The 24,233-nt window shown below is 44.0% G+C and overlaps 1 protein-coding gene across 7 annotated transcripts in view; it reads left to right on the forward strand.

Annotated features, from left to right (window-relative positions):
- hltf (helicase-like transcription factor) overlaps positions 1-24,233 on the forward strand; it is an 83,844-nt gene that overhangs the window by 23,457 nt on the left and 36,154 nt on the right. For 6 of the 7 annotated variants that reach the window (XM_059651215.1, XM_059651214.1, XM_059651217.1 and 3 more), the window contains 9 exons: positions 1,027-1,114; positions 1,993-2,086; positions 8,168-8,247; positions 9,757-9,825; positions 13,719-13,817; positions 17,700-17,797; positions 17,940-18,083; positions 21,009-21,147; positions 23,507-23,642. In XM_059651215.1, the coding sequence (XP_059507198.1) occupies positions 1,027-1,114; positions 1,993-2,086; positions 8,168-8,247; positions 9,757-9,825; positions 13,719-13,817; positions 17,700-17,797; positions 17,940-18,083; positions 21,009-21,147; positions 23,507-23,642 (947 nt within the window). The remainder of the gene's footprint in view (positions 1-1,026; positions 1,115-1,992; positions 2,087-8,167; positions 8,248-9,756; positions 9,826-13,718; positions 13,818-17,699; positions 17,798-17,939; positions 18,084-21,008; positions 21,148-23,506; positions 23,643-24,233) is intronic. The other variant, XM_059651219.1, reaches the window with a different exon arrangement.

Genomic DNA, 24,233 nt, shown 5'->3' on the forward strand with positions numbered 1-24,233 from the left:
CCTACCTCCTCACCTATACTCTCCTCTCTACCTATCTTCTTTTCTCTCCATCTTCGGTCCGCCTCCCCCCTCTCCCTATTTATTCCAGTTCCCTCACCCCATCCCCCTCTCTGATGAAGGGTCTCGGCCCGAAACGTCAGCTTTTGTGCTCCTGAGATGCTGCTTGGCCTGCTGCGTTCATCCAGCTCCACACTTCGTTATCTTGGATTCTCCAGCATCTGCAGTTCCCATTATCACTTGTTTAATTTGTTGTCATGTTTATCACAACATTGTGGGCCAAGTGCTTTACAGTTCTATGTTTAATGTTCTCTTTTCACCACCGTTGCCATGATTGCTTTCCTGTAGTTAACACAGAAGAACAGAAGGCGACCCCTTGCAACAAAAATTGAAATTAATTTGTTCAGCCACACTCTGTATTTTGTTGGTTACAGCTCATGGATATGGTCCTGTATTCCAACAGTTTAGACATCCCCACCCACTGTCCCGTTTATGACTCACAAAACTGTTGAACTCCTTTTCATATGGTGGGCATTCTTTGACCCGCACCATATTTTGCACTGTGGCTTTGGCCACTGACAGGGTCAACGATACAAATCATCAGCATTCATGTCTGCCTTTTATAAACAGATGGACTAATCTTTTAAGAGTAGCCATTTTTCTAAGTTAGCCCGATCTGTGTACTTACGGGTTAGAGTATTTGGACAATGCAGTATGGCCACCATTCACATTGAGATGGGGTGGGACACCGGTGAGCTGTGGCAAACCCTGAAGTGCCTGCACCATCCTGCCTCAGTGGGGTCACATGCCCTGGGAAGGGACTTCAGCAGCAACATGTGCAGTCCCTCTGCCCACCTCCAGGTGGTGTCACCTTGACTGCTGCTCTTTTGTTGCTCTCCCCCAACTTCTGCCCAGCCATCTCTAACCATCACCCCTCCCTTCCTTTTCCTACCGGTCTGAGTAGCTGATGCGTTTTGACGGTGCCGGGATAAGCAAATGCTGAATTGTTTTCTATCCTTTTAAATGTAGGAACCACCTGGGTTAGCTGATGCTTTGGGGCAATCGTCTGCACATCAAGCTAACAAGGAGCTATCCGGTACTTTCAAAACACAAACAGGTAAATGTGTTGTCTTTACCACAGTCATGAAAGGTAGTTCCTCTTTGAAGTTGTTAGGGGTTTATTGATGTAGGAGACATGCTTTCTATGCACAGTCTTTGGTTCTTGTTGTAACATTCTCCTTGATAACAAGATGGTTGAGGAGCAGAGACACCTTGCACTCTATTATGCTGCCTCACAAGGTAACTCTGGTTGTAAATCTGTAAGGTCTTGTCATTTTTCTGCTGGGTGCAGGCCTTGGAGCCAAGTAAGGATTCTGTGAGCTGTGAAGTACGATATCATGATGGGTGTCTGGAAGTGGTTACAATGCTGTAGTCAGACTATTGATAAACTACAAAAATTCTGATCGAGACGTTCTCAGTTGTTAGCTAGACCCCTCTCATTAGTTTGTGTTTCTTTTTTTCTTACGGTTCATGGTTAAATGTAGTTGTTTAAAAAAGAAGTTGATACCCATTCATACGATCGGACAGTCATGGAGATAATAGACTCTGTACTTGTTAGTTCACTGACCAGGCAGCGAGGACTTTAAAGTGTTGACTTGAACTGTCATGTTTGAAGGAAATGAAAGGCTTTCTAGTAATGGTGTGCTTTGAGTGTCTTATTGGGAGTAGCTTCTCTCTTTGACTCCAGTACTGCAGAATACTCTGTGGATGTGAGTAAGTTCATTTGAGAGGCTTGTGAACTTGGGATTTGGGTGCATGTATGCCTGTCTTAGTGCGCTACAACTGCATTGTGCTACACCATCAATCTAGTGGTGATGTATGTCTTGATGGCAGGAAGGTCCCATCTCTGTGATGCAGTGCAGTTAGCCAGTGCAGTCCATTTCGACCTGAGAATGTTAAATATCTGTTCCCTTTTCATCATTGCAAATGATGTAGGTGCTGACAACAGGAACCCGGCCACTGTGATTAATACCACAGGAAACATTAATTCCTCGGGATCGAAACCGCTTGCATCTTCATATCCCAAAAGGTAATGGACTGTCATTTTAACCAACATCCTTGCTTCTTGCTACTTCGTTCTGCATTTGCATACTGAAGTTACAGCTTTTAATTTGCATAATTTTAAACAGTTTGTTTTTACATTTCACGGTTGTCTACCTTTTGTAAGGCAATTACTGGAACAAAAACGGAAGCTGCTCTAAAAGCTCAGCAGATCTAGCAGCATCTGTGAAGGGAATAAACAGAGTTAATGTTTCAGGTCCAGTGACCCTTCCTCAGAACTGGACCCGAAACATTAACCCCGTTTTTACCATTCACAGATGCTGCCGGATCTGCTGAGCTTTTCCAGCAACTTCTGTTTTTGTTCCTGACTTATAGCATCCTGGGTTCGCTCGGTTTTTATTAAGCTATTTACTGGAGGTGTGCTAGACAACAATCAACTCTGTTAAGCCTTTACATAATGTGAATGCTGGCGTCTGGAGAGCTGTCATACTGGACTGGGGACTGTTGAGTCTGTTTCCCTCTCCACAGATGCTGTCAGACCTGCTGAGTTTTTCCAGTAATTTGTGTTTTTATTTCTGTCCAAGCCTTTGTGTGCTGAATATCCTGGAAGTCCCCAAGCAACTTTCTTCCACACTCCTAAGAATGTAGACAATGAGGTGACTTTTTTGAAACATACAAGGTTTTTTGGGGACTTGACAGGTGATGTGGAGAGGTTGTTTTCCCTCCTGGGAGAGTCTCAGATCAGAGGGCATCATCTCGGAATAAGAGGTCACATGTTTAAGATAGTAATAGTGAGGGTTTTCTTCTCACAAAGGTTATGAATCTGTGGGACTCTTTACTGCAGAGAACTGTTGAGGCTGGGTCAGTAAGTATATTCCTAGGAGTCAGATTTTTAATCAGTAAGGGAATCAACAATTAAAAAGAAAAGGCAGGAAAGTGGGGTTGCCAATTCTCAGATCAGCCGTGATCTCATTGAATCCTCTCATTGAGGCCAGGCGACACAGTGGCTCACTAGTTAGCACTGTGGCCTGCCAGCGTGGGGGACCCAGGTTCAATTCTACCTTCTGGCGACTGTCTGTGTGGAGTTTGCATATTCTCCCCGTGTCTGCATGGGATTCCTCCGGGTGCTCCGGTTTCCCCTCTCAGTCCAAAGATGTGCAGGATGGGTGGATTGGCTGTGATAAATTGCCCGTAGTCCAGCAATGTTGGGAGTTTTCTATAGGCCTCCGAATAGTTCCAGAGATGTAGAGGAAAGGATAGCAAAGATGATTCTCAATAGGAGTGAGAGAGACAGGGTAGTTGTCATGGGGGACTTCAACTTTCCAAGTATTGACTGGGAACACTATAGTTCGAGTACTATAGATGGGTCAGTTTTTGTCCAGTGTGTGCAGGAGGGCTTCCTGACACAGTATGTAGATAGGTCAACAAGGGGCGAAGCCACATTAGATTTGGTACTGGGTAATGAGCCTGGCCAGGTGTTAGATTTGGAAGTAGGTGAGCACTTTGGTGATAGCGATCACAATTCTGTTATGTTTACTTTAGTGATGGAAAGGGATAGGTGTATACCACTGGGCAAGAGTTATAGCTGGGGGAAAGGCAATTACGATGAGATTAGGCAAGGTTTAGGGAGCATAGGATGGAGAAGGAAACTGCAGGGGATGGGCACATTAGAAATGTAGAGCTTATTCAAGGAAAAGCTCCTGTGTGTCCTAGATAAGTATGTACCTGTCAGGCAGGGAGGAAGCTGTAGAGTGCGGGAGCCGTGGTTTACGAAGGAGGTGGAATCTCTGGTCAAGAGGAAGAAGAAGGCTTTTGTTAGGATGAGATGTGAAGGCTCAGTTAGGGCGCTTGAGGGCTACGAGGTAGCCAGGAAAGACCTAAAGAGAGAGCTCAGAAGAGCCAGGAGGAGACACGAGAAGTTGTTGGTGGATAGGATCAGGGTAAACCCTAAGCCTTTCTATAGGTATTTAAGGAATAAAAGAATGACGAAAGTAAGATTAGGCCCAATCAAGGATAGTAGTGGTAATGGAGTCAGATGAGATCGGGGAAGCGCTAAATGAATATTTTTCAACAGTATTCACTCTAGAAAACGACAATGTTGTTGAGGAGGATACTGAAATACGGGCTACTAGACTAGGTGGGATTGAGGTTCACAAGGAAGAGGTATTAGAAATCCTACAGAGGGTGAAGATAGATAAGTCCCCTGGGCCGGATGGGATTTATCCTCGGATCCTCTGGGAAGCCAGGGAGGAGATTGCCGAGCCTTTGGCATTGATCTTTAACTCATCATTGTCTACAGGAATAGTGCCAGATACTGGAGGACAGCAAATGTGGTTCCCCTGTTCAAGAAGGGGAGTAGAGAAAACCCTGGTAATTATAGACCAGTGAGCCTTCCTTCAGTTGTTGGTAAAGCGTTGGAAAAGGTTATAAGGGGTAGGATTTATCATCATCTAGAAAATAATAAATTGATTAGGGATAGTCAGCACAGTTTTGTGAAGCGAGGGTCGTGCGTCACAAACCTTATTGAGTTCTTTGAGAAGGTGACCAGACAGGTAGATGAGAGTAAACCGGTTGATGTGGTGTATATGGATTTCAGCAAGGCGTTCAATAAGGCTCCCCACAATAGGCTATTGTACAAAATGCAGAGGAATGGAATTGTGGGAGATATAGCAGTTTGGATCGGAAATTGGCTTGCTGAAAGAAGACAGAGGGTGGTAGTTGATGGGAAATGTTCATCCTGGAGACCAGTTACTAGTGGTGTACCACAAGGGTCAGTGTTGGGTCCACTGCTGTTTGTCATTTTTATCAATGACCTGGATGAGGGCGTAGAAGGATGGGTTAGTAAATTTGCAGACGACACTAAGGTCGGTGGAGTTGTGGATAGTGACAAAGGATGCTGTAGGTTGCAGCGAGACATAGATAAGCTGCAGAGCTGGGCTGAGAGGTGGCAAATGGAGTTTAATGCAGACAAGTGTGAGGTGATGCACTTTGGTAGGAGTAACCGGAAGGCAAAGTACAGGGCTAATGGTAAGATTCTTGGTAGTGTAGATGAGCAGAGAGATCTCGGTGTCCATGTACACAGATCCTTGAAAGTTGCCACCCAGGTTGACAGGGCTGTTACGAAGGCATGCAGTGTTTTAGCTTTTATTAATAGAGGGATCAAGTTCCAGAACCAAGAGGTTATGGTGAAGCTGTACAAAACTCTGGTGCGGCCGCACTTGGAGTATTGCGTACAGTTCTGCATTATAAGAAGGATGTGGAACCTTTGGAAAGGGTGCAGAGGAGATTTACTATGATGTTGCCTGGTATGGAGGGAAGGTCTTTCAAGGAAAGGCTGAGGGACTTGAGGCTGTTTTCGTTCGAGAGAAGAAGGTTGAGAGGTGACTTAATTGAAACATATAAAATAATCAGAGTGTTAGATAGGGTGGATAGGGAGAGCCTTTTTCCTAGAATGGTGACGGCGAGCACAAGGGGGCATAGCTTTAAATTGAGGGGTGAAAGATATGGGACAGATGTCAGAGGTAGTTTCTTTATTCAGAGAGTAGTAAGGGAATGGAATGCTTTGCCTGCAACGGTAGTAGATTCGCCAACTTTAGGTACATTTAAGTCGTCATTGGATAAGCATATGGACGTGCATGGAATAGTGTAGGTTAGATGGGCTTGAGATCGGTATGACAGGTCGGCACAACATCGAGGGCCAAAGGGCCTGTACTGTGCTGTAATGTTCTATGTTCTATGTGCAAACTGGCTGGGTTAGCCTTGGGAAAGAATGTTCCAGATGTTGGGGAACTAGGGGCCACAATCTAAGAATAAGGGGTAAGCAGTTCAGGACTGAGATGAGCAAGAATTTCTTCGCTCAGAGTTGTGAACCTGTGGGGTTCTGTACCACAGAAAGCTGTTGGTCAAGAGGGAACCTGATGTGGCCCTTGTGGCCAAAGAGATCATGGGGAGAGGGTGGAATTGGGATACTGTGATTGCACGATCCTGGAGAATGTTAGTGCAGCCTTGGAGGGCCAATAGGCCTCCTGCACCTAATCCCTGTACTTAGGGGAATAGGGTGGAGGTGGTGGGTCTGGGTGGGGTGCTCTTTGGAGGGTCATTGTGGACTCAATGCGATGAATGGCCTGCTTCCACACAGTACAGATTCTGTGAATGGCAGAGCAGACTCGACTGGTTGCATGGCCTAGTTCTCCTATGTCTAGCGCTGCACAGGGAGTCACTCACATATGTATTAATGTGGAACATTTTCTACAGGTATCAAGCCATTTGAAGTTCAGAGCAAAGCCGAAACAAAACATTTACATTGTTTCCCAGCTGATCATTGCTTCAGATCTCTTCCCTTTACTCTGCAACACATCATGCCCATGACGTGTTTGCTTGAGTGCTAGAAAACTACTGACTCCCTCAGCCTGCATTACCATTCTCCCCTCTGTGTGCTTCACTTCCCATTCCAGAGAGTTGAGTACTAAACCCAGGCTGGCATTCCCAATACAAAACGGGGAAATGCTGCACTGTCAAAAGCACCATCTTTTGGATGAAATACTTCCCCAGGGCCAAGTGTCTTTTTTTTATTTCTTCACAGGATGTAAGTGCCCAACACTTACTACCCATCCCTAATTCACAAGAGGGTAGTTAGGAGTCAGCCACATCATTCTGGAGTCACATGTAGGCCAGGCCAGGTCAGAATGGTAGATTTCCATCCCTGAAGGATATTAGTGAACCCAGTCGGTTTTTCCATTAATCCACAGTAGTTTCTTTTAGGCAAGATTATTCCAGATTTTTATTGAATTCAAATTTTGCTATCTCATATAACTCAAATTCATTGGGATTCAAACTCATTTCCCAGAACATGAACTTAGGGCTCTGGATAAATGCCAGTCCAATGAAGTTACCACTAAGCTGCCCATCTCCCTTTGACAAGGTGTAGAGCTGGATGAACACAGCAGGCCGAGCAGCATCAGAGTAGCACGAAGGCTGACGTTTTGGGCCTAGACCTCCCTCCTTTTCTTCAGTTGCACCTTGTTATCTCAGATTCTCCAGCATCTGCAGTTCCTATTATCTCCCATTAACCCTACCTTGCACAGGTGAATGCCTAAGATCCCACTTTTTTTGACAAAGGGAAGAGAAATGGTTTTGATGTCCTAGCCAACTCTAATCCCTCAACCCAACACTTCACAGCAATATAATAAAATGTGAGGCTGGATGAACACAGCAGGCCAAGCAGCATCTCAGGAGCACAAAAGCTGACGTTTCGGGCCTAGACCCTTCATCAGAGAGGGTCTGATGAAGGGTCTAGGCCCGAAACGTCAGCTTTTGTGCTCCTGAGATGCTACTTGGCCTGCTGTGTTCATCCAGCCTCACATTTTATTATCTTGGAATCTCCAGCATCTGCAGTTCCCATTATCTCTGATACCACTTCACAGCAATATATTGTGAATTATTGTCTTGCTGTGCACAAGGCACAAGTTTACTCCATCGTGACAATACCTGCTGACTCCTTTGAAACTACTGCGTGAGCTATAAAGGATAGGACCTGAGTTCATTATGTATATAAATGCAAGTCTTAGTTTTTCTTTTCATTGTGTTGGAGGGCTTGAACTGTAAGAAAAGGCTGAATAGGCTGGGTCTATTTTCCCTGGAGTGTGGGAGGCTGAGGGGTGACCTTAAAGAAGTTTATAAAATCATGAGGAGCATGGATAGGGTGAACAGCCTTTTCCTTGGGGTGGCAGAGTCCAGAACTAGAGAGCATAGGTTTAAGGTGAGAGGAGAAAGATTTTAAAGCAACCTAAGGAGCAACTTTTTCACACAGAGGGTGGTGCGTGTATGGAATGAGCTGCCGGAGGAGGTGGTGGAGGCTGGTACAATTACAACATCAAAAGGCATCTGGATGGACACATGAATAGGAAGGGTTTAGAGGGATATGGGCCAAATGCTGACAAGTTTGACTAGATTAATTTAGGATATCTGGTCGGCCTGGACAAGTTGGACAGAAGGGTCTGTTTCCCTGACTTTTCCATAACTGTGATGGTTTCTGAAGTTTTTATACTCCTTTCTTTCTGCTTTTACTTTTTATATATGCATTATCAACTGGAGTGCTGTTTTTGTGCAGGAAGAAAACAGAGAATGTTAAATACACGTACAGCAGTGATTCTGAAAAGGATGAAGAATGTATCTCCACAAAAAAGAAAGGCAAGTCTGTGAGCACGGCTCCATTTCATTCACTAAATCTATTGGCCTTGTTTGTCAGGGCCCTAACTAAATGATTTAACCAACATGAACAACAGGTTATTAGGTCACTTTGTTGTTTACAGTGGGACTATGCTGTATGTAGCTTACTGTTTTCTGTTGTAGATTTTCAGTCCCATTTTTCCTGATCTGGCGGGTTTACTCTCGATATCACTAACCCAAGGTAGTTCTAACAGCGGAATATATCCTGTGTTGTTTATTGAAAGAAATTACACTATAAATGACACTGCATTATGCTTATCTGTACAGTGCTGATAATCCCACCTGAAGCCTTTCACATGGACTTAAAATTGTAGAGGTACACAGCAGACCATAGAGCTCTACACCTCCATGCTGAGACGTTACTAAACTGAGATAATAAAATGTGAGGCTGGATGAACACAGCAGGCCAAGCAGCATCTCAGGAGCACAAAAGCTGACGTTTCGGGCCTAGACCCTTCATCAGAGAGGTCTCTCTGATGAAGGGTCCAGGCCCGAAACGTCAGCTTTTGTGCTCCTGAGATGCTGCTTGGCCTGCTGTGTTCATCCAGCCTCACATTTTATTATCTTGGAATTCTCCAGCATCTGCAGTTCCCATTATCTCTGATACTAAACTGAACTCGTCCCGTTTGACTCATATCCCTCCAAACTGTTCCTATCCATGTACCTGTCAGGTGACCAGCTTACTCCGTCTCAAATCCCAGCTGTTGATCTGACCACTTCCTCAGCAAGTTAGTTTTACTGTGTGGCATTTTTAAAAAAGAAAACTACTCTTTCTGCATTAAGAAGTTATGTATCCAAACCTTGCACTACTCAGTCTCCAGCAAGTCATCAGTTTAACCACTGGCAAATATCACAAACATGTCATCTACCGTGGCCAGTCTAATTAATTAAGTAGGATTTTCTTGTGGTTCCTAGGAAAGAGTTTTTTTCTGTTGTTTTAATTAACTTTGGCTTTTACTTTTAACCACTTTAACGGCAGCCAGTCGACTGTATGGTATTTACACAGCACAATTCCATAACCATCACAGATTCAGCTGATAAATAGACACAGTATCTCATCTGATTCATTTCGAGAGTCCCTGTGACCACTCAGTCCATTCCTGCTGAGTTAAAGTGCTTGATGTTAAATCACCTTCATAGAATCAAAGAGCCATGGAGCTTGGAGGCTGACTTGGAGGTCCATTCCTTCGGCAAAACTCAGAAACAGTTTTAAACCAGCGACCTTTGAATCATTATGACATCACTAGTCTTCTTACATTTTCTCCACATTTAATTTGATTTTTATTTATCTTCATTTGGCTCAGCCAGAAAACTTTAGGCAAACAGCTGCACTGTGTTATAACAGTATTACAGCAACACCTATAAAAGTGTTTAATTTATTGTAAATGTATTTTGAAACATCCGAAGTTGTGAAAAGCACTCGTTAAGTGTTACAAGCTCTTTCAAAAGTTGTGGCTTTCATTTTTGCAGTGAAAACACAACAGAAAAGTGCAGCGGCTAAGCGAACAGAATGGAAACCCACAAGTAGCAGGAGAAAAGGTGAATCATTCAAAGTACAGCCTGATTAAAAAAGATATTTTGCACGTATTCATTGAAAATGATATCTCTTGTCGGAAAGATCTCCGAGTAAATTCTAAAGAGGGTAACTCCCTCTCTCTGTTTAGCTAAGATTTGAGAACCATTGAGCCTGTAGCACAGAAGAAGGCCCTTCGCCCCGTCAGATCCCAGCCAGTCAGAAGCAAGCATGGAATCCCTACAGTGTGGAAATGGGTCCTTCAGTACAACAAGTCCACACTGACCCTCAGAAGATCCCAACCAGACCCATCCCCCTATAACCCACCTAATCTACACATCCCTGAACACTGTGGGCAATTTATCATGGCCAATCCACCTCACCTGCACATCTTTGGACTGTGGGAGGAAAGCGGAGCATCTGGAGGAAACCCACATGGACACGGGGCGAATGTGCAATCTCCACACAGACAGTCACCTGAAGGGGAATCAAACGCATGCCCGTGGCATCGTGAGGCAGCAGCACTAACCACTGAGCCACCATGCCCCCTGTCCCTCTTCATCCAGGGTTCATTGGATTTGTTGGTCTCACCTTTTATGTTTATTGGAAGTTGTGAGAAGTATAAACCTGTTTTCATTCCTGGGGATAGGACCGTCCTCAGGGTGTCTATTGCTGACCTGTACTTGTCCTGAGAAGGTAGTGACGAGCTGTCAGTTTGCATTGCTGTGGTGTATGTGTGGGTCCTGTAGATGGACCAGGATCTGAAAGCTGGAAACTTCCCATCCCCTGAAAGGATGTGGACCCTGGAGGCTCAGTTGGTAAAGGCCACTCCTGAATGGTGGGAACTGAACAATGGGATACTCAACGCTGAGGGGAGACAAAAGTCCAGGTCTTCCACCCGAGTTTTAACAGTGAGACAGGAATCTTGCTAACCAATGGTGAGTGACCCATTTGCACGCATTAACATCTCCTCTTTAGTGAATCTCCCCTCATTAGTATGATGTTTGCTATTTTACCAAGCAGTGGAGAGAAACCAGATGATGACAGTCCCCAGAATGAAAGCTGAAGCAGGTACCTGTCTCTCCAGCGTACTCCTACAGCTATCCATCCTGGACAGTATTCCCCAACATCTTTTAAGGCACGCTCCATGACCCATAGCCTCCTGCAGTCTGCACTCTCAAGGTTGGCATTGGCAAAGTACCAGCCTCGCCACGTCACCAGGGCACATTGAGGGCTCTGTTCTGGTACATTTCAGCACTTTGGAGCACACTGACCCATTCCAATGCCACACTCCTGCCAGGAGCAGGCCACCTGTCTCATGCATTGGAACCAGGTGTATCACTGGACTCTTAGCAACTCACTTTGTGCCTGTTCACTTTGGATGCTCACAACATCGCTTTTTATCACAGGCAGGAGGCCTGGCAGCTTGCCGTGTTTGACAGCAATGAGTGGTCAAGTGAGCCTGTTGTCAGTCTCGGTGCTGGTCATTTGCCAGTCAGAAAGGGGGCTTCTGTATCTGGAGGAAACAGGAAGTGCCAAGGGCAGGGCGGGTTAGTAGATAGGTGGCGGTGGTGGTGGTGGGTGGATGAGGTAGTGGGGGGGCTATTGGATTAGTTGAGAAACGTAGAGAGAAGATGCTGCATGCAGTATTGAGCATGAACCTTTGCTGGGCCGTAAGTGCAGAAGCAGAGTCAGAGCGAATGTGAGGTTGCAGAGAGAAGATGGTGGGGGGCACCCACCCCTGTGGTAGTGTTTAAAAGTCATTTGGACAGATACGTGAATAGGAAAAGCTTAGAGGGATATGGGCCAAATGCAGGCAAATGGGACAGGGTTTATCTAGGATATCTGGAAGTGCACATACCTGGAAAGTCTTTAACCACCTTCTGGCATCACTGTGTGCTTCTCAAAACTATGGACATCGCACTGACAGTGGCTAATTCAGACCAGACCAGCAGTGTTTGATAGTGTACAGCAGGCAGTTGGTCATCCAGCACAGAAACGAGCCTTTCATTTCAATTCGTCCATGCTGACCAGATATACTAGATAACTCCAGTCTCACGAGTTTTGAGAAGATTTGTAGCTCAGGTTGAGTTTCTGGATGTGAGTTTGCTCGCTGAGCCGGAAGGTTAGTTTTCAGACGTTTCGTCACCATTCTAGGTAACATCATCAGTGAGCCTCCGATGAAGCTTCACTGATGATGTTACCTAGAATGGTGACGAAACGTCTGAAAACGAACCTTCCAGCTCAGCGAGCAAACTCACATCCAGAAACTTTAGTCTCATTTACCTGCATTTGTCCCATTTCCCTCTAAGCCTTTCCAATTCAGGAATCTGTCCAAATATCTTTCAAACATTGTATTGTACCAGCCTCCACCACTTCCTCTGGCAACTCATTCTGTACAGACACCACCCCCTGTGTGAATACATTGCCCCTAAGCCCCTTTTAAATCTTTCCCTCCTCGCCCCAAACCTATTCTGTCTAGTTTTGGACTACCCTACCCTGGGAAAAAGACTTTAGCTATCCGCATTACCTGTACCCCTCATGATTTTATAAACCTCTGTAAGGTCACTTCTCAGCCTCCGATGCTCCAGTGGAAAAGTCCCAGCCTATCCAGCCTTCCTTTATAACTCCTACCTTCCAGTCCCAATAACATCTTGTGAATCTTTTCTGCACCCTTTCCAGTTTGATAACTTCCTTCCTATAACGGGGTGACCAGAATTGTGCACAGCATGCCAGAAGGCCCTGAACCAAGGAGCGTTTCACTGTTGGAGAGGGTAAAAGCAGCTCTGGGGGTGTCTGATAAACGCTATTGAGGTGAGAGTGGGAATTGCATGAGGTGACTCACAGGAGCTCATAGTAGATGAAGTCCCCATGACATTCCTTAAGTTTGACTCTCAACTGATTTCTGGTAAATTGAAACATATTGAAACATAGAAAATAATCAGAGGGTTAGATAGGGTGGATAGGGAGAGCCTTTTTCCTAGGATGGTGACGGTGAGCACGAGGGGGCATAGCTTTAAATTGAGGGGTGAAAGATATAGGGCAGATGTCAGAGGTAGTTTCTTTACTCTGAGAGTAGTAAGGGAATGAAACGCTTTGCCTGCAACGGTAGTAGATTCGCCAACTTTAGGTACATTTAAGTTGTCATTGGATAAGCATATGGACGTACATGGAATAGTGTAGGTTAGATGGGCTTGAGATTGGTATGACAGGTCGGCACAACATCGAGGGCCGAAGGGCCTGTACTGTGCTGTAATGTTCTATGTTCTATGTTCTAAAATTCAGCCCATTTGATGTATTTTTCAATCCTGTTAATGTCATTCATAAACACTGGGCTTGAAACTTTAACCCTGCTTTGTCACCACAGATGATGCCACCCAGCTGGGTTTCTCCAGTGTTGTCTGTTTTTGTTAATGGCAGTCACAGATTTGAATTCATGGTTGTTTCAGGATGTGTAGTTTTTATTTTGTTGGCTACAATTTACAAAATACTACATAAAGTAGACGTGGAGAAGATGTTTCCACTAATAGGAGAGACTAGGGCCCCAGGGCACAGTCTCAGTGAAGAGATGACCCTTCAGAACTGAGATGAGGAGGAATTTTTTTCAGCCAGAGGGTGATGTATCTGTCATTCAATGTATTTAAGTCAGAGATAGTTAAGAAGGGAATCAAGGTTTTGGGGAGAATGCAGAAGAACGGTGTTGAGAAACATATCAGCAGATTCAGATTCAGTTCTGCTCCTGTATCTTGTGGTCTGATGGCTTTAGAGGGATGTGCTAGAGCAGATGGTTTCCTTGTAAACTGAAATCCCTTTTTATTATTGAAAGAATATTTGTGAAAAAGAAAGAAATAACTGGTCTCCTTGTAATAACTGCTTGTTGTAGTTTAAATGTAATTTTAAAATTTGCTCGGCATTACAGACAGCAAGTCGCAGTCTGGTTGTGGCCTAATGGACGATATTGATTTTGCGGCTGCTCTTGGTGGCGGGTCAAGTTCCACTTTAAAAAAGATCAAGAAAGGTAATATTTGTGGGGGTAACTTGCATTTATTTTTATCATCCTTTCCTTGACAATTCTTTAGTTGTGCGTAAATTACTACAAACTACCTTTAATTCAGCTAATCATTAAGAAATCTCACAAACAATCAAATACTGAAACAATTATTTAAACTTTACTGCATGAAGCAGCGAAATAAGACCTCTCCAGTGAGCAAGTTAAGCCTCGTAACCTAGTTTAGCAATTACCTGATTAATGGTAGAATTTAGCCTTGATCCTAACATACAATGTCTTGTCTTTGAATATGTCCGGGTTTCGATTTATGCAGAATGGCTCTCCACGTTTCTGCTGCTGAAGCTGAATTCATAAAGGCTTTTCTGCCTTGTTAAACTCGGAGTGTGATATTATTTCTGAAACTTCTGAAGTCTGTAGCTTGCTTGCTTTTTGGGAGTGAAAACCAGCTGTCCTCAACCTACTTCACTGTTCCTTGTTAAGTTCGATGTTCGGTTTCTGCTCAAAACATGACCTGTCCTGCTGTTAATTCCTTAAATTCATCTGCAAGGCAATCCATTTCATAGAATCCCTACTGTTTGGAAGCACGCCGTTCGGTCCACCGAGTCCACACCGACCCTCTGAATAGCATTCCAGTCAGACCCAGCCTCCTACCCTATCCCTACCAACCGTAGCTAATCAACCTAACATCCTAGGTGTGAAAATCCACCTTAACCTGCACATCTTCGGACTGTGGGAGGAAACCGGAGCACCCAGAGGAAACCCACACAGACACGGGGAGAATGTGCAAACTCCTTGCAGATGGCCGCCTGAGGGTGGAATCGAACCCGGGTCCCTGGTGCTGTGAGGCTGCAGTGCTAACCACAAATCACCAGGCATACTGGTGTAAGGCAGCCAGCGGTTGTTTTGTTCTTTTTACGAATCTATCTGCCTCTGCCTTAAAAATATTTACAGAGACAGCTATAATCCCACAGCTGCCCGGCTGGAGCTGTGCCTTAAGTCCCTGCTCCATGAGACTGGGTGTGGAGATTGAATATTGCTCAGTTCTTTATCACACGTGGCAAAGACTGTATTTGTGATACTCTTCTGCCATTTGTTCTGGAGTTTGGAAATAATAAATGTACCAGTGAGTACATGTTTGCTTTCTCCACTCATTTCTTCAGCCCTAAAATTGTTGCACTGTTTCCTCCCTCTTGTCTACATCCTTGAGAGTATTCCTTTAATTCTTTCCTTCCCAAAGCCTCCAAGTGATGCGACTGCAGAGATGCCCAGGTTGCCTTATAATGCTACTGTAAAGCATGTCTGCAGCTGTTAGGGGGAGACGGAGACCAGATGGTACAGGTGGCCCTGACTTATGAACACTACTGCTCATGAATGAGCATCTGTATTCCTATTAAATTTAAGGATCTGACATGCAATCGTTTAGTTGTATTACGTTCTGACTTGCGTACAAACTGACTGGCAGACTCACTGAGGAACGGAACCTGTTCATAACCCAGGGACAGCTTTGTGGCTCAGTGGTTAACATTGCTACCTCACAGCACCAGGGATCCGGGTTCAGTTCCGCACTTGCGTAACTCTCCCTGTTTCTGCGTGGGTTTCCTCTTGGCACTCCGGTTTCCTCCCACGGTCCAAGGATGTGCAGGTTAGCTGGATTGGCCCTGGGAAATTGCCCATAGTGTCCAGGGTTGGCCAGTTAGGTTAGCCATGTGACATACAGGGATAGGGTAGGGGGATAGTATAGCCTGGGTGGGATGCTCTTTGAAGGGTTAGTGTGGACTTGTTGGGCCAAATGGCCTGTGTATGGATTCTTTGGACAGCTTGTAATTCACTAGACTGGTAACACAGAGGGCTAGGTTAATGATGTAATGTTCAAACCCTATGATGTCATCTGGCGGGGTCTAAATCTGTTTTGTACAAACGTTGAATTGAAAGCTGATCTAAGTCACGCTGACCATGAAACTATTATCAATTGCCGTCATAACCCATCTTGTTTGCTCGTGCCCTTTCAGACCAACCTTAATCTAGTCTGACTTGCACGTGGCTCCAGTCTAGAGTAGCATGGTTGGCACTTAACAACGTCTTGAGAGTACCTGGCCAGTCATTTAGTTATACTTAACAACATAGCACACCTATCAGTTCCCTGAGGGCAGCTAGTGATGGATAATGGATGTCGGCACTGACAGCATCGTTTGAAAGACCAAATAAAATGGAAACATACAGCTCAGAAAGAGACGTGTTTAGCCCCTCATGACTCTGCTAGTTTTTTTTTATCCATTTATGGGATGAGGGTACCACTGGCTTGGCCAGCATTAATACCCATCCCTAATAGGGCAATTAAGAGTCAACCATATTGCTGTCAGACTGGAGTCACTTGTAGGCCAGACCATATAAGGACAGCAGTTTCTTTGCCTGAACGACATCAGTGAGCCAGATGGGTTTTTCCCAACAATTCACAGTAGATTCATGGTCATCGTTAAACTCTTAATTCCAGATTGTTTTAAAATTGAATACCATCATCTGCTGTGGCAGGATTCGAACTCAGAACCTCAGAGTATTCGCTGGGTCTCTGGATTAACAGCTCAGCAATAATATAAGTAGGCCATCACTTCTCCCAATTATTCATTTGATTACAAATTCCCTGACCCTACAAATTTTTAGTTCTATCCGATTTCATTGAAAATTGCTGTTTAAATCTGTGATTAGCCATCTTTTCATTCTAGATCCTAACTCGCCACATAAAATAAAGGATCCTCTTGAGCCCTTTTTTTCCCCTCTACTCCATATCCTTTTGCAACCTAACTGGAATGTCTTATTTTCCTTTGTAGATTTCCTACAAGCTTCATGTTACAAAGTTCTCAATATTTGCTGATATTCTCAATTATGATGGGACAATGTCTCAGAAGAAAAGTTAACATGTGCAATATTTTCAGTACCTTTAGATGGAGCTAGTGGAGCATTCACAAATTCCATTTTCCAATACCCCATGTTTCCCTGCATTTCTAAAGTGCTCTTAATAAGCAGCAAGATGTATTTAAGTCCTTAGACTGAGGATGACCATACAGTGAATGTTGAGCTATGGGTTTGAGTGAAGATTGGTGGTCAGGGTAGGAGATTAAACGAATGAGTGAATGAATGCCAAGGATACTTTAGAAACAAGGTGACAAAGTGGAGTGAACTGGTCATGTTATAAAGCCATAGTTTTATAATGAATACTCAATAATGTATGGTAACAGAAAATTGATGTTGGACAGAAATATTGCTGTCTTTTTAAGCCTTTTTTTTCAAAATCTTCAGTTTAATTCATAAGACACTTAAAATAGTAAAATGTTGTAAGGTGCCTCACAGCAGTTGTTGAGCAAAAATCAACAGTGTGCTACATAATGAAATATTAGGGCGAGTGATGAGAAGCTCGGTTAAAGAGGTAGATTTTAAAGCTGTTTAAGCATAGAGGGGATTAATTCCAAAGACTGAAGCCCAGGCAGCTAAAGGGAAGGCCATCAAACCCAAGTAATGATAACATTATTTTATGCTGAATCTGCTTCCTAACTTATAGATGTCATCAGACTTTGAAAAACTAGTTTGTTAAAATGTATTCTAATGTTTTAAAAGAAAATACTGGAAACACTTAGTAGCTTAGGCAGCATATGTATAGAATGAAAGTTGCTCATGTTTTCAGTTCAAAAACTGTTCACATTTATGGCTGTTGAAATTTATTGTTGTTTGATCATGCTAAAGCCTGTTTTTATGTTGCCTTTCTTTCCTGAACTCTGAAGGAAGCCCATCAGCTTGAAATGCTAGCCCTACTTCCTCTCTTCAGTGGATGCTGTCTGACTTGCTAAACATTCTTGCAGATTTTCAGCACTCACAGTATTTCAATTTTGTCTGTTTTAGGCTGTCCAAGCACACAGACCAGCACTATTACAGCAGCTAATATAAAGGCGAGATCGACCCTGATTGTGTGTCCTCTCTCTGTGCTCAGTAACTGGATTGTAAGTACACTGTGGCAAGTTTGAATCTCTCCCTACAAATCTGGTTGACGTCTCTGTCAATTTCTTCCTTTTATGGTAACCAGTCCAGAAGGGACAATGACCGAACAATTGAAATAACTTCAAGTGCAAATCTATCTTTCAGGACCAGTTTGAGCGTCATTTATGCCCTGATGTGAAATTGAATATGTATCTTTATTACGGCTCTGAGAGAAATAAGTCTGCATCATTCCTTGCTGAACAGGATATTGTACTGACCACCTACAATACGCTAACAGTTGATTATGGGGTAGGTTGTGAATATTCATTGGTGAGTTGTGAAATCCATTGCTGTACTGGTCTGTGTGCTTTTTGTGCTTATCAAGTCAAAAGCCTCAGAACTTAAGAATGTTACCTTTTGCTTTTTGGACTGTTGAGCGGTCCTGGATTCTGAAATGTTCCTTTACAAATCCCCTCTGTCGGTAGCCTTCGGAGGTGTGACTGTTTCTGCTGTTTCACACACAGCAGAAACCACTTTTTCATACAGCAGTTTGCATTTTTAATGCGACTTTGTGTGGCATGATCTGCCTGCACTGCATGCAGAACAAAACTTTTCCCTGTGCCTAGACACGTGTGACAATAATAAATCAAATTCAGGAAGGAGGGCCAGAAGGAGTTAGGAATGGAGTTCTGGAGGGCAGGACCTAGGCAGCTGAATGCCCACATGCTGAGGGCAATAAGAGGAAAGCATGAGAGGAGTTTGCATATTGGAGAGGCTGTGTCAATAAAGCATGGGATTTGGTTGAGAGACGGTAGGGCTGGCAGAATGATGTGGAGGGGTAGGTAAATGGAGGGAATTGAAGACCAAGTTATTTTACATTTGAGGCAATGGTTTGGAGCCTAATCGTATTTCAGATTGGGTGGTGGGCAGGTTTGACAGGTTCTGGGATAAGACGGGGAGAGTTTTTGGCTGAACAGCCATTGGAGTTGAACGTAGCACATGGTGCTGAAGGAATTGAAGGATAGGGGGAAAAAGTAGGAACAGTCTTGGTATTGGATGATTTGCCAGATTCATAATGAGTAGTGGAGCAGGCTTGAAAGGTTTAAATAGCCTGCTCCTGCTCCTGTTTTCTAAGTCGGGGGCAGGTTACAATAGATTCAACAGCATGAAATATTGTTATAATGTGATAATCAACAGATTTACTGTACAGAAAATGTGGTGTTGGAATCTTGGCTTCGGTCAAAGAGGTCATTCAGCAAACAGATTGTATTCGTGTTAAAGGTGAGCAGGAAGTAGCATTGTTTTCCCTACCCACTCCTCCTTGACAAAGGAGTTCCTGTTAATTGTGTTGGGTATCTCTGCATCACAGGGTTTATATGACCAAAAGAGACTTACTGATATAATAGCAGGAAAATTGAGAATCTGTGGGGTGTATTTGAGGAAGTTAGCACAGCAAAAGCAATAGGAACTGACATTAACTGCAGGTCAGGAATATTTTAATGATTTCCGCATGGGTTATGATAATGCAGTACTTCAACTGAATTAATAATGCAAGAGGTCTGCAATCAAAGTAGTTTCCATTATGCTGTGCTTCACAATGTTCAGGTAGGGGAGAGTTACACATTCAAAATGAGGATTGACCTGCTATACAACATGATGTTTAAAAGCTTGAAGCAGCATTGTTTCTAATAGATAATTAAACACTCTGTGCAAATAAAAACCAAAAGAACTGTGGATGCTGTAAATCAGAAACAAAAACAGAAGTTGCTGCAATAGCTCAGCAGGTCTGGCAGAATCTGTGAAGTCAGAGTTAACGTTTCGGATCTGGTGACCCTTCCTCAGAAGTGTGTGTGTGTGTGCGCGTGTGTGCGCGCACTCTTTAAAAATATCATATTGGCTGCTTTGGGATAACCTGAGGCCATGAACAGCCCTATATAAATACAGTTTGTTCTTTAAGAACAGCCACAAAATTAATTCCAAGCGTAGTTGAGTTTACCCATAGCAAAGGGCTAAAGTTTATTCAAAGCTTTGGCAATGGTCAGTACCTAGGGTTGTGGATGACATTGTTGGCTTGCTCGCTGAGCTGGCTTGTTCTCAACCAGCCCTGCGTGCAAGTCAGCAACCTCACGATTAAAGCTTATGTCCAGAGGGGAAGTTTATAGGAGACACCTTTGATGTAGCTAACTGAATCGTTCACTGTCCTTCAAAGCATCAATGACAATAATGTGCTATTTTAATAATGACCAAGTAACACTGAGTATCCTGTTCCACCTGTCTGATGTAATTGTGACTTTTCAAAGTTACAGAATCTGACAAAATGTTGGGATCGATTTCACTGTTGCACGGGTGTACAAGCGTAGATGAACTGCTTGTTATACAAACAGCTGGGTTTCATTTCTCGCAGTTTGTACCACAATTAAAATGGAGTGGTCTGTACACTTGGTGACCAGACCACTACCCCAGGTGGCAAGTGGGAAATTTAACCTTTAGATGCTGCGGGCTTGAAGATTAAAACTTCAACTTTGTTGCTTTACGTAAATATGACTTGTACAATTAATCATGTAATCATGGAATTCTGGATCTTAAATTCCAATTAAATCTTTATTTGAGTGTAACAGGAATTAGGAAGGACTGGGCATTATATATATGATTGGGATGACTTGGATAGCAAACAGTAAGCATAACATAAGATTGCGTTACATTAGTAAATCTAGAAGACAACTTGAATTAGTTTAAACGTAAGTTTGAAGTGACACTTAAAGTTTTGAATACCTGTTTAGAATAGTGGGTTGGGGAAGACGGAGACTGGGGTAGCTAAAACATACCTGAAAGCTGCTGAGAGAGTTAAGGTACTAAGAGCTGGCTTTAATGTATTTTTATTTAAACGCATCAAAACAAGACTAGCCTTGCTCATTCCAGTGTTAGTAAAATATTAAGTGTGTTGAGTCTCAGTTACGGAGCTGTTAAAAATGTTCTAAACTGTTTTAGAGCACTTCAGTCTCGACAGTGCTGAACAATTCAGGCATCTAGAGTAAAGGTGCCCCCTATAACCTTCCCTATGGACATGAGGCCTGTCCTTCAATTTCAGTTTTTTAAAAAATCCCAATGCCGCATTGGTGCAGGGGGTTTGTCTGAATGCATGATGTAGCTGTGCAGTTGTGGAGTGTGAGAGAGTTGCACTGGATTTTTATTTTCTATCACCCCACAGTGATTGTGCTAAACTTGCCCTTACAGAGTGGGAGTGCCAGCCCCCTGCATAAAGTGAGCTGGCTCCGTGTGGTATTGGACGAGGGCCACACCATACGCAATCCAAACGCCCAGCAGACCAAAGCTGCGCTCACTTTGACTGCTGAAAGGCGATGGGTCTTAACAGGTAAGACTGAGAGATGTGTATCGCACTGACCTGGGCTGGACTTTGTGGTGGAATGGTTGTGAGCCTATGGCTGTTGGTGTTTGCTGTGTTTCGAATACCAGACAGACCAGAAGTTTTGGCCACTGTACATAATGCAGTTACATATGCACATGGCAAAATTACTACCTTCTTGTCCAAAAGCCAGCATTGGCATCTTGCAGGGAGACAAGGTTTGTATGGGGCGGTTGGAACATAGGTGCAATATTCCCCATGATCAGGGACTGCAGACTATGGCGGGGGGGGGTTACAGTTTCAGGGTACAGGGAAGGCCATTTTAGTCTGAGATGAGGAGAAATTGGTTCACCTAGAGAGTGTTGCTGCTGTAGCGTTCTCTGCCACGGAAAACGGCTGAGGCCAAAATCATAGAATTGAATCCCTGCAGTGCTGGTGCAGGCCATTTGGCCCAGCAAACCTGCACTGACCCTCTGAACAGCATCCCATCCCCCACCAAGCCTATCCATGTTAACTCTGCGTTTCCCATGGCTAACTCACCTAGCCTGCACGTCCTTGAGCACTGGGCAATTTAGCACGGCGAATCTGCATGGCATGCACATCTTTGGACTCAGTTTTTTCAAAATTCATTGGATGAGGCATCATTGGTTAGGCCAGCATTTATAGCACCGAAGGGTCAACCACATTGCTGTGGCTCTGGAGTCCCATGTAGGCCAGACCAGGTAAGGTTGGCAGTTTCCTTCCCTAAAGGGTGGGTATTTCTGACAATCAACGTTAGACTCTTAATTGCATTTTTAAAAATTGAATTCAACATTGATTCAAACCCAGGTCCCCAGAACATTAAAAAAACTGAAAGAACTGAGAATGCTGTAAATCAGGAACAAAAACAGAAGTTGCTGGAAAAGCTCAGCAGGCCTGGCAGCATCTGTGAAGTAAAAAACGAGTTAATGTTTTGGGTCTGGTGACCTTTCCTCAGAATTAAGTTCAGTGACCCTTCCTCAGAACTCGGACCCGAAACATGAAGTCTGTCTTTTCCTTCACAGATGCTGTCAGACATGCTGAGCTTTTCCAGCAACTTTGTTTTTTCCCCAGAACATTGCCTGGATCTCTGGATTTACAGTACAGCGTTAAGACCACTAGGCCATCACTTCCACATGAGTTAATCAGAGCAGCCGGAGGAAATCCACACAGACGCAGGGAGAATGTGCAAACTCCACACAGACAGTCGCCCGAGGTTGAAATTGAACCCAGGTCCCAGGGGCTGTGAGGCAGCAGCATTAACTGCTGAGTCACTGTTTTACCCCTCTGAGTGTTTTCAAGAGAGAGTTCTTAGGGCTGAAGAGATCAAAGGGGTGTGCAGGAACAAGGTACTGGGTTGGTTAATCAGCTGTGATTATATTGAGTGGCGGAACAGTCTAGAAGGGCTGAATGGCCTATTCCTGTGCCTATTTTCTGTGTGTTGGACCGGACCTGTCTGACATCTGTACACTAGGCTTACTCATCACCTTGCTCATTCCAGTGTTAGTAAAACATTACATGTGTTGAGTCTCAGTTGCTGAGCTGTTAAAAATGTTGTTGAGGGAGCTGCTTGTGTGTTCACAGTAGCCGCTAGTTTATTTGTGGTTTTTTTATCAATGCTGCAATTCCTGAAGCTGTCACTAATCAGATGCGTTGTTTTGCAGAAAGCCTTTCATTTGATCTCCATTGTGTCACTGAGCACAACATCGTCTGAGGGGCACCAACACCACCTCTGTGTGGCTCAGCTGGTGGTGGACACAGCTTCCAACCATAAGTTTCCAGGATCAAATGCTGCTCCGGAGAGTTGGGACAGACTGGAGATGTGCTGGCCAAGTGATGCTGCCACTGGGCTAGTAATCCAGAACCTTTGATTAATGTTCTGGGAATAAGGTTTCAAATCCTACCTGTGCACTATCATTGTTACAGGTGTAAGGCACTGTGTGTTTGCCAGTCCATGCATCTTCAGGATGATTTTCCTCAGATCTTGGTTGTCCCCCTTCTTCGTTTGTCGCGACAGCAGTCTGCGCTCAAACCTTGCAGCACGTCAGGATCCACATATTCGAAACTGAGACTTGTCTGTGAACATGACTGACCTGGGTCAAGAGTCAGTTAGCACAGTTGGCTGGATTGGCAGGTTTGCAGTGCAAAGTGAAGCCAACAGCATTGTTTCAAACCCCGCCCCGACTGACATTACTCCCCCCAGGCAGGGTCACCCTGGGATAAACCACCACAGTGCCCTCTCTCTAATGTGAAACTTCACCTGTGGTGGGCTGACCTTTTAACCACCTTGAAAACAACTTTAGATTAATTTGAAATATGTAGCTATTCAATTGATATGATTCTGCTGCAGGCACACCAATTCAAAACTCCTTGAAGGATCTTTGGTCCGTCCTTTCGTTTCTGAAGTTGAAACCATTCACAGACAGACAGTGGTGGCATCGGACGATCCAGCGGCCTGTAACCATGGGGGACCAACACGGTCTCAAGTAGGTATCTTTGAACTTGAATGTTGCTGAAAAAGAATTGTTTCTTCGAAGCATTTCATCTTCCACTCATCAGGACAATTTGCAAGAAATACTGACGTACAGGGGTGGGACATTTTTCTACAGTAAAAGAGCGTGCTTTTTGATTGACAGGTGGACTGCAGTCAAAGCAGTGCCCTGATGAATAAATTAGAAAACAGCAGAAGCGTCGTATCAAACTTGAAACCTTAACTCTGTTTCTTTCTGTCCAAAGATACTGCCAGACCTCCCAAGTTTGTCCAGCGTTCTGCGTTTGTTTCTGACTTTCAGAACCCGCAGTGTTTAGCTTTTATTTTAGCCAAAGGAAGTATCTCCTGGAGAGGTTTCAAAGTGCTTGGCGAGCAATACATTACTTCATTGTCAGGCACTGCTGGGCATGAAATCATAGCTGCCATTTTGCATGCAACTAGAGTTGTTCGAAAAGACAAGACCCCTGTTTTTAGTGATGATAAGGGAAAGGAATGTTTCTTATGACACTGGGAGAACTCTACTGTCCTTCAAGTTGTGTCTTGGGATTTGTCCATCCATCTGTATTATTGAAGTGGCCCACACTGC

Source organism: Stegostoma tigrinum, chromosome 14 (assembly GCF_030684315.1).
Source record: "Stegostoma tigrinum isolate sSteTig4 chromosome 14, sSteTig4.hap1, whole genome shotgun sequence".
Lineage (NCBI taxonomy): Eukaryota > Metazoa > Chordata > Chondrichthyes > Orectolobiformes > Stegostomatidae > Stegostoma > Stegostoma tigrinum.